A 15796-nucleotide genomic window follows, 5' to 3' on the forward strand; every position below is an offset into this window, starting at 1 on the left:
AATTTTAACTCAGTATTTTTGTGGTTTGTCATTGATATAGTTTAGTTTTGCAGAGATGAGAAAATTACTTTTTCTCATGAAAAATAAAATTCTAAATGGCCTGAATGTCTAAACTTTACACATAATTGGATTCTTCTCTTTAGAGAATAGTTATTTTTGAAAGGTCTTGAGACTTATTCCTTAAAACACTTTTTAGTGAAGGTTCATTTAAATCAGTTATAAAAGACACACTGATGTGCCCGGTAGACTTGGTTAAATGGACTAGTTCTCATTTTTTCAGAGTCAGGAGGTTGAAACCCCTCTAGAAATCTTAATTCTCCTCCTTTAACTAACTTAAAGAACCTCCTAAATGGAATTCTCTTTCTTTTTGCTTGATTTTTTTTCAAGCTTTATGTTGCATAAGAGGGTTTTTGCATTTTACATAAATTCTGTGTGCAGTCATGGGGATCTCACATTTTTAAACCCTCCCCTGCAGTTTCTCTGGCTCAGCTCTTCTGGCCAATTGCCTAACCTGCTGGAGTTCTAGGGGAGGAGAAAAGATTGAGAGAAGTGGTGTCTCCTCCTGGTGCCTCCCTCTCGCCCCTGAAATTCAGTCCAGCCAATTCAGTGATGGGGCTTCCCAGGGCAGAAGAGTGGAGGTAAGCTCTACAAACCACAGGTTCTGGCCTAGTGGGGAGGCAGAGCACTCAGCAGAGCCTGCCAGGAAGACCTCACTTCCCAAGGGCACGAGAGCCAGACTGATGACTTTTCTCCCTCCACAGTCACAAAACAAATAGGGAAGGGGTACTGGTTCTGAACAGAGTGGGTTCCCTTCATAGACAAGATATTTTAAGATGCCATTTCTTTTGATTCTTTAACCGTATCCTGTCTCATTCCTGCATCCCCAAGTTTTTTTTAAAAGAATATAAAATACATGATAAATTTTATGGTCATTTATTTGTTGTCCATTTTTATCTACAGCAGGTTAATTTTTAACACTTGAAATAGAAATGTATGATGTGGTAAATTTTATTTGTTTTTGTTACAGATCCCTACTCTGTTAAAAGGAATGTGGCCAGGACCCTAAATAATCAGCCTGTGTTTGAATATATACTTCATTGTTTAAGGACAACATATAAATATTTTGCTCTTCAACCCAAAATGACAAAATCAAGCCTTCCAAAGCCTCTGAGTGCAGTTACACGTATTTCAGAACATTGTAAAGAAGTAGTAAATCATGATCCAGAGGTACAAGCAAAACATGACAAACTCAGAAATTCAGCTTTGGCTCAGGGTCCTGGTGCTACCACTTCATCTGCAAATACCTGCAAGGTACAGCCACTTCCTCTTAAGAAGACAGCTAATAGCTTTGGAAACTCACTGACAGAGAAAATGATAAATGAGCACTGCAGTGTAAACCTGGGAAACTCAGACTGTGTTGAGGCAGAGGTCAGTTGTGACTATTACGAGGATGTTAAAGTGCACTGTCAAGAAATTCAAAGTAAAAATGAGAAAGAAAAAATTGGAAGGGAAGGCATTCATCATTTGACTACTGATGATCAAGATATAAACAGAAGCAAACATGGAGATCATGTAATATGTGGCAACACACATAATAATGAGAGTGACAAAACTTTGGATTTAGAAGTCTTCCAAAATCTTACAGTTAAAGAGTCTGGTGACTTTGTTACTTCAGATGACAAGGCTGATATTGATGAAGAAAGCATTGAAGGAACTGATGAACTAGAAGACTCTCTAAATCACTTTGCCCCTTTGTTACAGGGCCAGACATCAGCAGTCATTCACTCTGACGAAGAAGAGGAGGAGGAAGAGGAGGAAGAAGAACCCAGACTTGCCATTAGCCAAAGGGAAGAGGAGGATGACATTGCTAATGAGGAAGACTTAGACAACACTTACACTGCATCAGGGGATGAGGATGCCCTTTCTGAAGAGGATGATGAACTGGGCGATTCTGCTAAATATGAAGACTTGAAAGAATGTGGAAAGCATGTAGATGGAACTCTACTAACAGAACTTAATAAAATAACTCTTAAAGAAGAAAATGCATGCGAGGAAAATTCAACTGTGGATCAATCTGATCTCTTTTATGAATTCAGTAAACTTCTCTTCACCAAAGGCAAGGTAATCAGTGCCACTGCTAGACATAAAGCTAGGAAATTTTAATACATGCAATTGGAATTTTCCTATATTAGAATAGGCTCTCCCCTTTTTTGGTAGTGGCTAATGGATTGATCATTCATCCTAATACAGTCACTTGGTACACTTCCCTCCTTAAGACTCATGGGAATTTGCTTAGGAAGATGGGAATGACCTTAGCAGTGAAAATAACTGCCCTTTTCTTTTGAGTGTATCATTAAGTGTGTCACCCTCTCAGATAATTTAGAGTACCTGCACATCCTGTTTTCAGATAATTTAGAGTTTTGTACATTTTACTTTCACTCCTTGGGAGGTGGAGAGTAGATGTATACTTTTTTTTTTTAAGTGACCATAACCTCAAGGTTTTATTATCTTCATAATAAAACAAAAGACAAAGCTTACAAGTGATCACTTGGGCCTTTGTCTTCTTGTTTCCTTCCAGTCCAGAATGTTTCCATTTCTTAACAGCCAGCATTTCTCTTACATTTGTATTTGAGCTCAGCACATTTAAGCCTCAACACAATCTTCTCTGTAGTTTTTTCCTTCTTCCAGAAAACCTGCTTAGTCTGCCCACTGTAGCCACTCTGCTTCATATCATAATGCTGCCTTCCCTGGACATAAAGCCAATCCTTGCCCTTCTTGTATGTGCCACTTTGTGCAGTTGGTGCTAGCCACACTTCATACAAGAAGTCTGGTGGGTGTTAGCAAAGTTCACCATGTTTGTAGGATTGCAATCAGCACTAGAAAAAGAGATAGGTGTACTTTTTAAAAAAATTCAAGACCCCTTTATTTGGCAAATAAAGTTTTATCTTCTTTTGCTTTTCCATGTTCCTTCAGTCTCCTACAGTAGTGTGCAGTTTATGCAAACGAGAGGGTCATCTAAAGAAGGACTGTCCTGAAGACTTTAAAAGAATCCAGCTGGAACCTTTGCCACCATTAACACCCAAATTTTTAAATATCTTAGATCAAGTTTGTATCCAGTGTTATAGTAAGTTGTTAACATTTCTTTTGGTTTGTTAAAATGTTAGGTTGAATATTCAAGAGTTATCTGAATCACATTAGCATAAAATCACCATAGGGACTAATCATGTCCATTCTTCATCGTATTCACAGTGCTCTATATAACTCCTGTCCCTTTTGGAACATATAATAAGTAATCTTTGAAGAAAGGAAGGGATGGAGAAAATTTTGGTACTAGTGTTTCCCAACTGGTATCCCTTGAAATGTGTTTTCCAGGTGCAGTTAGTATTATTTCATAACATGAAGCATTCCACAGTATAAGTAAGGAATAACTGCAGACTCCCATAGAGATTTAAGGGGCACATTAGCATAAAAAGGTTCTGAGAAACATAATAAAGAAACTTATTTAACTCTTTAATCCAACAGTACTAAAATTTGAACATAGAATACTTTTTAGATAACACTAATTAATAACTTATATAACTGCTTTTAAGGAACACCAATTTTGAGAAGCATTGGTGTGGTATGGAAGAGGGTTTAAAGTTCTGCAGTAAAAAAAAAAAAAACATTTAAAGCAGAGGCATGCAGCTACTTAGAGTAGAAGAACGTGATGTCTCCAGTTACTACATCTTGGAATGTCCATCTGTGCGAAAAGACACTGGTTCTAAATCAGAGATTTTTTTTTAATCTTTTTTGAGGTTGTGAGCTATAAAAGAAAATTATAGGTTCTTTGGAAAAATGTATATGCGTATGCATGCACACTTTTATATTCACACTTGTGAGGGTCAGTCCCTGAAGGCTAACCTTTTTAGCCCATTGGGATCAGTGAAACCAGGGTTCATATTAGTTTCCATTTCAGGGGCAGTTCTTTAGAGATAGACTCCTTAATAAAAGGGCATCCTCCTTTTCACACTGCTAAGCCTAATCTACCGAGAAGACACAAAATTTTGTAGTTTTCAGTTTTTTTTTAAGCTTGTTAGGTTTTGTTTATAGATTTATTGCAGCCTTTTCCCCCCCAACAAATGTCAGCAGTTCTTTTTTTCTCAATGTGTCTATTTATTTTAAACAGAGGATTTTTCTCCAACTGTTTTAGAAGATCAGGCTCGTGAACACATTCGGCAACACCTAGAAAATTTCATAAAACAAGAGTTTCCAGGTAAATAGTTTTTTATCTTAAAGAAAAGAAAGGTAGCATGACCTTTCTTAAGAATGAGTACATGTGTTACAAGCACATAATTTTGAGAATACTAAGGTAATCTTGTGATGGTGGTGGGGGCAGGTCTTAGTTGTTTTTTGTGCTGTACCTATGATGGTCTCTGGTCTGCCAAATCCTAGTTTACCAACAGAGAAAATAGTAACAATGTAGAGTTTTAATTAGCAGGTGTCATAAGTGAATTTCATTTCATGATTTTTTTTTCTTTTTTTTAAAGATATATGTTATTTATTTATTTCTCCCCCACCCATTTTTGTGCTCACTGTCTGCTCTCTGTGTCTGTTCCTTGTGTGTGCATCTTTTTAGGAGGCACTGGGAACTGAACCTGGGACCTCCCATGTGGGAGGGAGGCACCTAATTGCTTGAGCCACCTCTGCTCCCTGTTTGTTGTGTTTTCTCATTGTGTCTCATCGTTGCATCATCTTGTTGCATCAGCTCTCTGTGCCAGCTTGCTGTCTTGCTTGTCTTCTTTAGGAGGCACCAGGAACCAAACCCAGGACCTCCCATGTGGTAGGTGGGTGCCCAACTGCTTGAGCCATATCTGCTTTCCATTTCATGGGGTTTTTTTTGGTTGGTTTGTTTTTTTAGTTTTCTTCCTATCCTCCTCCCACACTCTGCTGTTTATGCTGTCTGTGTCCATTCACTTTGTGATCTTTTGTATCTGTTTCTCTTTTTGTCTTTTCTTCTCATCTTTCTCCTCTAGGATTCACTGAGATTGGATTCTGGGGACCTCTGATGTGGAGAGAGGTTCCCTGTCAATTGCGCCACTTCTGTTCCTGGTCTCTGCTGTGTTTCACCTCAACTTTCCCTTTCATCTCTCTTTTTTTTGTTGTTGCATCATCATCCCGCTGCATGACTCACTTGTGTGGGCATTGGCTGGCCATGCAGGCACTTGGCTCGCTGTGCAGGCACACTTTCTCTTCTTTTTCACCAGGAGGCCCCAGGGATCGAACCTGGGTCCTCCCGTATGGTAGGCGGAGGCCTCATGACTTGAGCCACATCTGCTTCCCCCATTTCGTATTTTTGAGTCAAAATTAACAACTCCAGAAAGTGAATTTATTTAGAAAGTACTAAGTTTCATTATCATTGAAGCAGTCCACATTTTCCTTCAAATGTCCTTGCATTTAAGATTAAAGTGGCATGTGGTAATCTTTCATGCCACATACAGCTCGTATTTATTTGAAGTAAACTTTGAGAGACAAAATTTCAGAATAAATGGCTGGTTAATAGGACATTATAATGATATTAAACATAGGATAGTTAATAATAACTTGGTATTTTTAATTCATGACAGGACCATTTTGATCAGAAAATTAAATGTACTCAAGTAATTTGTTATTACTTTTCATTTATCCTTAACAGGAACTAAATTGAGCCTGTTTGGCTCCTCCAAAAATGGATTTGGGTTCAAACAGAGTGACCTTGATGTTTGTATGACGATTAATGGACTTGAAACTGCTGAGGTACAGTGACCACATAAAACTTCCGTTTGCTGTGGCAATGTGATTTGACCTATCTTGACTGACAGTACAGCTTGGGATTTTTCTGATTTGTCAGAAATACCATATGGAACACACTTGTTTGGCACAGTGTCTCTGGCCAAATAATTAAGAAGCTTAGAGGTGAATGTGAGGAGTAGAAAGACTAGTTCTTCAAATGGAGTACAAATGAATTTGAAACTGACATCTGAGAATTCTCCAAAGCCAAACCAGCCTCTCCAGTGTGCCGCTGGCATGTCCACTAGGCTGACCTTGTTGCACACACTTTTTTTTTACCAGGCAGGCTGTGTGGTACAATAAGATTGCTAAAATTATACTCCAGAGACCTGGATTTTAGTCAGACTTGGCTTCCTCTTGGGTAGATCTTCAGTACGGTGGAAATCATTTTTGTTCCTCTTGACTCTGAAAACTTTTGTTCACATCAACTTGGATTATCTGTGTCAGGAATGAACAAACTGTGGTCCATTGGCAAAATTCATTCCTCTGCCTGTTTTTGTAAGTAAAGTTTTATCAGAGCACAGCTACGCCCATTTATTTACTTTTTGTGGGATGGCTGCTTTCACTCTACAACTTCAGAGTTGAGTAATTGTGACAGAGGCTATATTGGCCTGCAAAACTGAAAATATTTACTTTCTGACCCTTTACAGAAAAAGTTTGAGGCCCCTGATATATATGAAAGCATTTATAAAATACAAAATACTGTATAAATAGTATAAAGTGTTGAGTCTCTACTCCCTTTTTTTTTTTTAATATATTAACAGTCCAGATGAGCAATGCTGTTATTGTTCATGAGCTTCTTACGTGTTTCCTTAGTTTCAAGTCTTTGTTTTTTGAGGGCGTGTCTGATTTGGGGAAATTGCCAAAAATTACCTAGCCAAGGATGGTGAATAACATGGATGAGCAAGCTTGGGCCTGATACATGGAATACCTTATACATCCTCAAGGCTGGTTTTTTTAACATGACTTAGAAAATACTTTTGAGTACATTTCTATAAAGTAAAATTTCAGATATGTTCTGGGATATGTATATGTCAAAGAGGTTTCTGTCGAAAGGATCAGCCCATATGTATTATAGTATGATTTTTTTTTTAATTCGTATTTGCTGTATGATTTTTATTTTTATGCATTATATTTTTGCCTAGCGCTATGGAGAAATAATGTGAGGTTAATCACTGTCTTCAGCAATTCATCCTCTCTTAATTACCCAGAATGAATAAGAGGGAACAAAGAGGCCCCCTGTTACTTATTCTTGCACATAGAGTACATGTGTGGGATGGTGCTATAATTACATAGAGGAAAGAAAAGAGCTATAAGCAAGTTCCTGAATGATTTCAGCCTTTGTTTCACCTCCAAAAGCAATTAGTAAGTAGGATATTTCTGAGTGTATTTCCTATGAATATTGACTTTTCCCCTATCTCTGATATTTGCCTAAAGGGGAAAAACTTTACGTAGAATGGATTGAAATTATTTTACTTATTTCTGAAGATGATGGAGATTATTTATGACCAGAGTAAGAACCTGTTTTCTATTTTTGATTAGTAGTTTGTGCTGTCTTGTTGCAGGGGTTGGACTGTGTACGAACAATTGAAGAATTAGCAAGATTCCTCAAAAAACATTCAGGTACCTCTATATACTTTTTCCAATTATCTTTTTCTCTTTTTTTGTTAGTGTTTTGCATACTTAGAATTTCCTAATGCCAATAAAGCAATGTACTGCTAAAAATTATAGCATATTTACAATAATAATATCTTTTTAAAAGCCTTGTGTAATTAAGTTTGAAGCTAAGCAATCAGTGATATTGTTGTCTAGTGTAGTGCAGTTTTAAACAGTGCATATACCAGACAGGCAAGGCATTTTGGAAATGATTTTTTACCTTATCAATGTTGTACAAGACTTGAAAAAGGTCATGTAAAGCCTTTATATGAAAAGCACATTGTGCAGGGATTATGGTTTATGTTTGCATGGCCTTGCTCAGTAAACTGTGTGTGATCCTGAACAAGTCACTTAACTCACTTGATCTCTTTTTCCTTGACCTATAAATTGAGAAAACTGAACTGAATAATTTCTAAAGAACTTAACAGCTATAAAATATATCGATTTTATAAATTGTACACTGAAATGAAATGCTATTACATATTCTTTTGCTGTTGGACAGCTATGAATGCTCTTAATATGAAATTTTTCTTTTAAAATGTGATCCAGCAAACTTGTTCTTAAGAGGTTAGAATGAAGGCAAACAATTTATGGTCTCTGCCCTTGTGGAAATCCATGTTCTTTTTTTTTTTTTTTTTTTTAAAGATTTATTTATTTATTTAATTTCCCCCCCTCCCCTGGTTGTCTGTTCTTGGTGTCTATTTGCTGCGTCTTGTTTCTTTTGTCCGCTTCTGTTGTCGTCAGCGGCACAGGAAGTGTGGGTGGCGCCATTCCTAGGCAGGCTGCTCTTTCTTTTCACGCTGGGCGGCTTTCCTCACAGGCGCACTCCTTGCGCGTGGGGCTCCCCCACGCGGGGGACACCCTTGCGTGGCACGGCACTCCTTGCACGCATCAGCGCTGCGCGTGGCCAGCTCCACACGGGTCAAGGAGGCCCGGGGTTTGAACCGCGGACCTCCCATGTGGTAGACGGACGCCCTAACCACTGGGCCAAAGTCCGTTTTCCCGGAAATCCATGTTCTATCCATGAAAAGCTTTCTTGTGTTTCAGTCAAGGGTAGACTTTTCATTTCACAGTATGGGCACGCACATATTTACTTACTTGTATACACACACCTGAGTGCCCCTTCTCTTTGTATTTTTTATTTCTAGGAGTTTAAAGAGGACACTCTCAAAATTTTTTTTTAAATCTTAATTTTAGTTTATTACCAGTGAATGTTAACCTAGAATGTTATGGGTTTTTTTTTTTACATAATAAATGTGCATTGACATGATTTTCTTTGGTCATTAAAGCAGGCATTTCCCTCTAAAGATCATGTACCTTTTTTTTGAAGGTTATACAGTCTCTAGGCATTTTAGACATTTGGAAACCACTGAAGTTTCCTGAGGACAGGAGAGACTTAAAAGCAATACTTAAGGAAGCTTTTTAGGAAGCTAGTTTAGTCTCTCTTAGGGAAAGTATAATGTAGGTGGCAGGGCAGAAGGGCCTCAACCAGAATGCCAATGGAACTAAAGGGGAAAGGACATATGAGAGATTTTAGGGGGAAATTTTCTTAGCTTTAGTACCTGTATGTAGGGCATGAGGTTAAGGGTGACTTGAGAAAAGGAAATGTTTGCAGAGAATACGAGTGTGGAGGCGTTTAATTTTCCATGAAAGTATAACCTCCAAGAATTATCAATTCAGCAAGCCACTAGAAATATGGGATGTCAGAACTGGACAAGAAAATAAAACAAGTTTGCATTGGAAAGCTTTGTAAAATCTAAGCATAAAACAATTCTATTGGGTCATTTGAAAGAAGTTGAGGACTACACCTTGATTTTTGTGGGTAGGAATTAAGAGAGGAGACTGAAAAAGGAGCCATTGGAATTATAAAATGAGAACCAGGATGATGTGCTTAGAATAAATACTAGAAGACAGGTGTTGTAATAGTAAACAGTGTCACATTCCAGAATGGGAGGGATTTTGAGAAAAAGGTCTCATGTATAGGCTGTATGGCATAGTATTTGATAGGGAAGGAGCAGGGATTCCAGAATCAGACTGTGTTTTTAAATCCTGGCTCCCCACTTGCTGGGTTTGCTATCCTAGAAAGTTCCGTCAACCTCATTGTAACCCTCAGTTCCTCGTCGGTAAAGTGGGAATAATAATAATAGCGTTTAATATTGAGAGGTAATACAGTAAAGTTCAGGGCCCAAAATATTTTACGTATTCAGTAAATACGAGCTTCCTTGTCCCTCCTTAGCATCAGTATAAGTTAAATTTCATGTCTCCCACATAGACCTTTTTTTGCCTGAAATTTCCTCTCTTCTACATAGACTTTTTTCCTGTGTTCTGTATCACTGTATATCTGCCTCCTAGATGTCACCACTTAATTCTCTCAGAAGAAATTCAAACTCAGACATCTCAGGGTGAACTCTTATTCAGCTTTACCACTTCCCTCCTGCTGTAACCACTACCACTACCTGCCCTCCCTTCTCAGTCTTCTTTCTTGGCTGTAGACATTTGTATCCTTGATGTCACAAAAATGGATAAAGTGGACAGTTCGTCTCTCCTAGACTAGGTAGTGGACAACTTTAGAGTTGGTCATACCTAGATCTGAATCCTAACTCCACAGTATACCAGCTGCATATTCCTAAGCAAATGACTCCATTTCTTTGAGTCTGTATTTCCTCATCTGTTTAGTGTGGGTGATAAGTCTTAGGAGGTACTTTACAATCTCAAGTTGTAAAGTACTCTCCCCACACACCTTCATACATTAGATGCCCAGTAAATGGTAACTTTTACCCTCTCTTTTATCACCCCTGTCCCCTCCCCAAGCCCATCCAGTTCCAGATGCTCTCAAACTTGTCTTCTGCTCTGCATTCCCACTGCCACTATGAATGCATCAGGCCCAGATTGAGTTTCCTAAGTGGTCACCCTGCCTCTATTCCAGGGGCCTCCAGTCTATCAATCAAATAGATAAGAGTCATCAGTTAGCCCACCTTAATACTGGTTCGCTGGCTTCTTGCTTTTAAGGTTACTTAGCAGGACATACATGTTCTCCATTCATGCTCTTCCCAGTCTCTATGCTTTCTCCTGTTACTTATTATTTCTTTCCCTTGGACCACTCTACAGTCTACACGATTCTGTTGAAATTTCCTGAATATGCCATTCTGTTTCCGCCATCTCTCCTTTTCATGTGCAGTCTTCCTTGCCTATTAATCCCCTCAACCTCTACTTATTTTGCCTTTTGTTCTCCTTTTTAAAAACCCAGCTCTGGCAATGTATTCCTGTCTCATTGGAGTTGATTGCTTTGTAATGTCCAGCTCCCTGTGAGCAACTTCTGTTTGGAGGATTCAGGGATTGCCCCATAGACTTTCCTGTACATTGGATATGGTCATATGGGAAGAATAGGCAGGAACCATATAGACCAGATTCTAGTAGTCTCTTCTGTTTTGTTGTTTATCAGTTTGACACCCTTACACACACACACACACCCATACACACAATCTAGTGAATTCCTGGAGGGCAGTGACTGCCTTGTAGATTCTTATAGTTCAGACATCTATATGTGTTTAAGAAAATGTAAACTGTGCCAAAAGAGACTTCCCAGATATTTGTTAAAAACAATTCTTTAGTCCTAGGGAATGCAGAAACAAGCTAAGTTTGGTTTATATTGTTTTATGTTAGAACATTAATGTATATTATTTATATAGCATTAACATAACTTATACTTCCCTGGCTGATGAATTTAATGAATGCTGTCTTACTTCCCAACCTAGGTCTGAGAAACATCTTACCTATTACCACAGCAAAAGTGCCAATTGTAAAGTTCTACCATTTGAGAAGTGGCCTTGAAGTGGATATCAGTTTATATAATACATTGGTAAGATTTTTTCCAGGCTTTTTCTTTATGGAATTTAAGAAGAAATGTCTATTAACTTATAAAATCTCAAGCTGAATAAGCCATTCACTTCATCTTACTCATTCTTTCAACTATTATTTACTGTGTGCTTGCTATGTGCCTGGCAGCGTTCTGAAGGTAGGTATATATCAGAAAATTAAGTTAATATCAGTATTCATTTAAAATGAAGTCAAACTCACAAGAGTTTTGGTTTGGCTTAAACTGCATTTTGATTTTTGCAATGTGTGTGTTGTGTGTTAGTGTCGAAACACTGATGCCCTTTTAGGTGGGCTCAGTGTAATCTGGGTGCCCTGACTGTCCTTGATGTCCTTGGTTTTCTCTAAAGGCATTTAATTTAAGTAATGCCATGGGTAGGGGTCATTCTTTCATCTACTTAAAGGGAATTGATTATTTTGATGGCCCTTATTTTCTAGATGTTCAGAATAAGGGCACATTAATACCTTTTAAGTCATGATCAGATGTTACTTAAAATTCTTAGTTTTCATCTGGTAAATTAATGAAGCTTGTCTTTGGGGGAAAAGATTAATCTCAGTCCGATTGTCTTCCTAAAATGAATCACAGTATAAACCTTTTATTGTCAGAATATTTCATCTTAAAATTGTTTCTTCTAATTAATAGCCTAATTTTCCTTTTAACAGGCCCTTCATAATACAAGGCTCTTATCTGCTTATTCAGCCATTGACCACAGAGTGAAATATTTGTGTTACACCATGAAAGTATTTACAAAGGTGAGTATGCTTCCCATTTTGATCTACTGGGAAATTTCATTGCATCTTCAGACCTTGTTAAAAACATGAGTCTGTATTTTTAAAGAGCCATATCCATGGCAAGTTGTTCCTTTAAATGTTTTAGAAACCCTACTCATTGCTAAAAAACATTTTTTTTAAATTATGTGAGAATGTCTTGATTGTGGCTGTAGTTTACTGTTTTGTTGTTTTTTGGTTTGGTTTGGTTTGGTTTGGTTTGGTTGGTTTTGGGTTGGTTTTGTAGCATATTTTAGCATTTGAAAATGTGAATTACACTTTAGCCCCCTAAACAAACTCCATTTTGCATGGGTATACCTTACTTTCATAGTTAGAATAGCTAAAAACTGAGCAGAAAACATTGGTGATCTTCCCTTCATTGCTTGTTTTCCTCCCTATAGATGTGCGATATCGGGGATGCATCTAGAGGCAGCTTATCGTCATATGCATACACTCTCATGGTGCTATATTTTCTCCAGCAGAGAAATCCACCAGTAATTCCTGTCCTTCAAGAGGTATTATATTTCTTATTTACTAAAGCTGGGTGATTTCTAAGCCCTCTTCTTTCTCTAAAAGTTTAGTGGTTCTGTAGTTAAATTTTTAACTCTCAAGTTTTTGTTTAAATGTATTGTTTGTAATCTATACTAATATTTTTAAAATTAATTTCAGATATACAAAGGTGAAAAGAAACCTGAAATATTTGTTGATGGCTGGAATATTTATTTTTTTGATCAAATAGATGAACTGGTACGTATTTTAGGAGTAAAGATTTTTCTTATGTCCTTGATTAAAAGTTAGCTATCTTATGCTGTAGTGTAGATGGTCAGCAACTGCATCATCACTAGTTATATATATTTAACTAGCAATAGTAAAAGACTAGCATTTACAGATGTTTGAAGTTGAAGACATTTTAAATATTAAGCCAAGTGAGTTTCTAGAGACTGCAAAATTTCTTTAATGCCTAATAATTTGAAACTTTATTCAGAATGAGTACATATTTGCTTTTATGGTACTGTACAGAGGCTTTGGAAAGACTTTCTTTTTCAGTTGTAGAGCCCTAATAACCTAATAAATAATTCTAAGGCCCTTGGAATTTATTTTCAGTTCTTCCACTAACATGTGTTCTGAGACTTGACATTTACAAGTATGAGTTCTCCCTATTTCCAAACGTAGGGTAGAGATTAATAATTTCATATTTTAAAATATGGGAAATAGTTACTCTTTAAAGTATTTATATTCTAGTTAATTAGAAGTAAGTCTAAATTTGCTCCCTAAGATACAAATGAATATTAACAGTTAAATATATAGCATAATATTCCTTGTTGCCTTTTATTTCTAGCCCATCTATTGGCCAGAATATGGAAAAAATACAGAATCTGTTGGGCAGCTATGGTTGGGACTCCTTCGTTTCTATACAGAGGAATTTGATTTTAAAGAACATGTTATTAGCATCAGGAGGAAAAGTCTGCTTACAACTTTTAAGAAACAATGGACCTCAAAATACATTGTTATTGAAGGTACAAATAAAAGCAAATTTAAAATTGAACATAACATAAGGTTAGAACTATGAGGGCATCATTATTAATCCTTGCAGAGCTCTTCTGGGCCTGCTGTGGACCACTGCCCAGGATATGCATTGCTGTGACCCAGTTGTTGTCTCCAAAAGGCAGACCTACCTATTTCCACCCTAAAGATTTATTTTAAATGACTGACACCCTCAGGTGACGTATCTAACAAATCTAAAGTCTTTGTTCACTACAACTTATCTTTTACTATTGTTGGTTATATACTGCAGAGTAAAGAAACAATAGAGATAAACCATTTTTAAGGAATTGAGGCTTTTAAAACCTTCCTAATTGAAGGTTTTAAGGGTGCCACTAAGAGTGAGTTTTCAAAATCCTTATTTGCTATTGCAGGGGTAGTTTACTTATAAGGAATTAAGTATAAATTTTGATATTCATTTTGGCAATGCTGAGACCTTTAGTTTTTCTATTGTGCTCCAAGGAACCATTGATGTTTATAGTTGATTATTCAACTTGTGGGATTTTGATTTTAAAAAGGACAAAATGAAGTTTAAAACTTTAGAGGGAAGTGGAAATGGCTCAGGCAGTTGGGTACCTGCCTACGACATGGGAGGTCCCTGGTTCAGTTCCTGGTGCCTCCTAAAGAAACCAAGCAAGACAGCAAGCTAACATGATGGGCTGGCACGGCAAGATGATGCAGCAAGATGATGCAATGAAGAGACACAAGGAAACAATGAGAGGCACAACAAGCAGGGAACAGAGGTGGCTCAAGCAATTGTGCTCCTCCCTTCCATGTGGGAGGTCCCAGCTTCAGTTCCTGGTGCCTCCTGTTAAAAAAAAGGAAGACAAGCAGACACAGAGCACACAACGAGCTCAAACAGTGAGGCGGGGGATAAAATAAATAAAATAATTCTAAAAAAAAAAATTAGACATGAACTGACAGTTGGCCTAAGAAAGATTTTGTCAATTTTAGTAGTATTCTCTTAGTATTTTATTTTTTAAATATACTAAGAGCACCTAAATAATAATGATATGTGTTTCTCTAGGCTATGCTTTCATCATTACTTCTGTCTTCTAGCAATATTAAAATAATTTGAACATTTGTGAAATGAAAGATCACAATGGGTTATTGATATGTTTTTCAATTTATTTTTTTGTTGTTTGGTTTTTTTTAGGAGGAACCTGGGTTTGAACCTGGGATCTCATACATGGGAAGCAGGTGCTCAACCACTGAGCTATATTCACTTCCTAATGAGAGTTGGTTTTTTTGTTTGTTTGCTTTTGTTTTTAGACGGTACCTAGGAGCAAACCCGTGACTTTGTACGTGGGAAGCAGGAGCTCAACCACTTGAGCTACATTTACTCCCTCAATTTGTTTTTTATGTTTACATTCCTTTCAATGAACTATCAGTAATAAGTTATACTAAAAAGAGAACTTTGTGCATGATTATATATAACCAGTTCTAGAACTGAGAAATTTAGCAATAATAGTAGTGCTTGTAACTGTATGGTTGTTAATATTGTGGTAGCTCTACTACCTTGAAGGAACAACCAAAAATACCTCCACACAAGTACACATAAAAATCACCAGGAAAAAAGGCATGTTGACTAAACTAAGAACACATCCTTCTCATAGCAATTATTAGTGTGTGATTAAGATAAGGGAAAGGTCCTGTATGCCATTAAACTGTTAATGAGTCTATCTTGCAATATGAAATTCCTTAGCCATTATACATTAGAAGTGCAACAAACAACCAGGAGGAGTCCTCTTTTTATTTCTTTACTCCTGTTTGTATATATTGTATACATGCAAGTCTATTTTCTCAGTGAGATAATCCCCAAGAAAGGTTTTGGCTTTTTTTTTTTTTCTCCTTCTTCAATATATGTATGTTTTCAGAAATATAGAGGAAATAGTTAAATATCTACCTTCTATACAAAATGTTTAAACTGAATTATTGTGCATATTACTTAAAATCAGACATGAAATATTTTGATATTAATATTTACTTTCAATTATTACATGATTTATTCAGACCTCAAATACATTTTTTCATCATCTTTTTTTATCATTCCTAACACTTTCTTAGTCATCTAACAAATAGTATTCTACAACTTGTCACCTATATACCCATGTAAGATATTTGAGGTGCAGGTATTTAAGATCATGAGAAT

The 15796-nt window shown here is 36.9% G+C and overlaps 1 protein-coding gene across 10 annotated transcripts in view; it reads left to right on the top strand.

Moving 5' to 3' along the window:
• The window catches only part of TUT7 (terminal uridylyl transferase 7), a 68405-nt gene that overhangs the window by 34808 nt on the left and 17801 nt on the right, over positions 1 to 15796 (top strand). For 8 of the 10 annotated variants that reach the window (XM_058301565.2, XM_004461526.5, XM_004461528.5 and 5 more), the window contains exons 13-22: positions 1028 to 2121; positions 2974 to 3124; positions 4166 to 4252; positions 5672 to 5772; positions 7371 to 7428; positions 11217 to 11320; positions 11998 to 12087; positions 12504 to 12617; positions 12772 to 12849; positions 13442 to 13619. In XM_058301565.2, the coding sequence (XP_058157548.1) occupies positions 1028 to 2121; positions 2974 to 3124; positions 4166 to 4252; positions 5672 to 5772; positions 7371 to 7428; positions 11217 to 11320; positions 11998 to 12087; positions 12504 to 12617; positions 12772 to 12849; positions 13442 to 13619 (2055 nt within the window). The remainder of the gene's footprint in view (positions 1 to 1027; positions 2122 to 2973; positions 3125 to 4165; positions 4253 to 5671; positions 5773 to 7370; positions 7429 to 11216; positions 11321 to 11997; positions 12088 to 12503; positions 12618 to 12771; positions 12850 to 13441; positions 13620 to 15796) is intronic. The other 2 variants (XM_071216643.1, XM_071216646.1) reach the window with 1 other exon arrangement.

The sequence above is a fragment of the Dasypus novemcinctus genome, chromosome 8 (assembly GCF_030445035.2).
Source record: "Dasypus novemcinctus isolate mDasNov1 chromosome 8, mDasNov1.1.hap2, whole genome shotgun sequence".
NCBI classification, from domain to species: domain Eukaryota; kingdom Metazoa; phylum Chordata; class Mammalia; order Cingulata; family Dasypodidae; genus Dasypus; species Dasypus novemcinctus.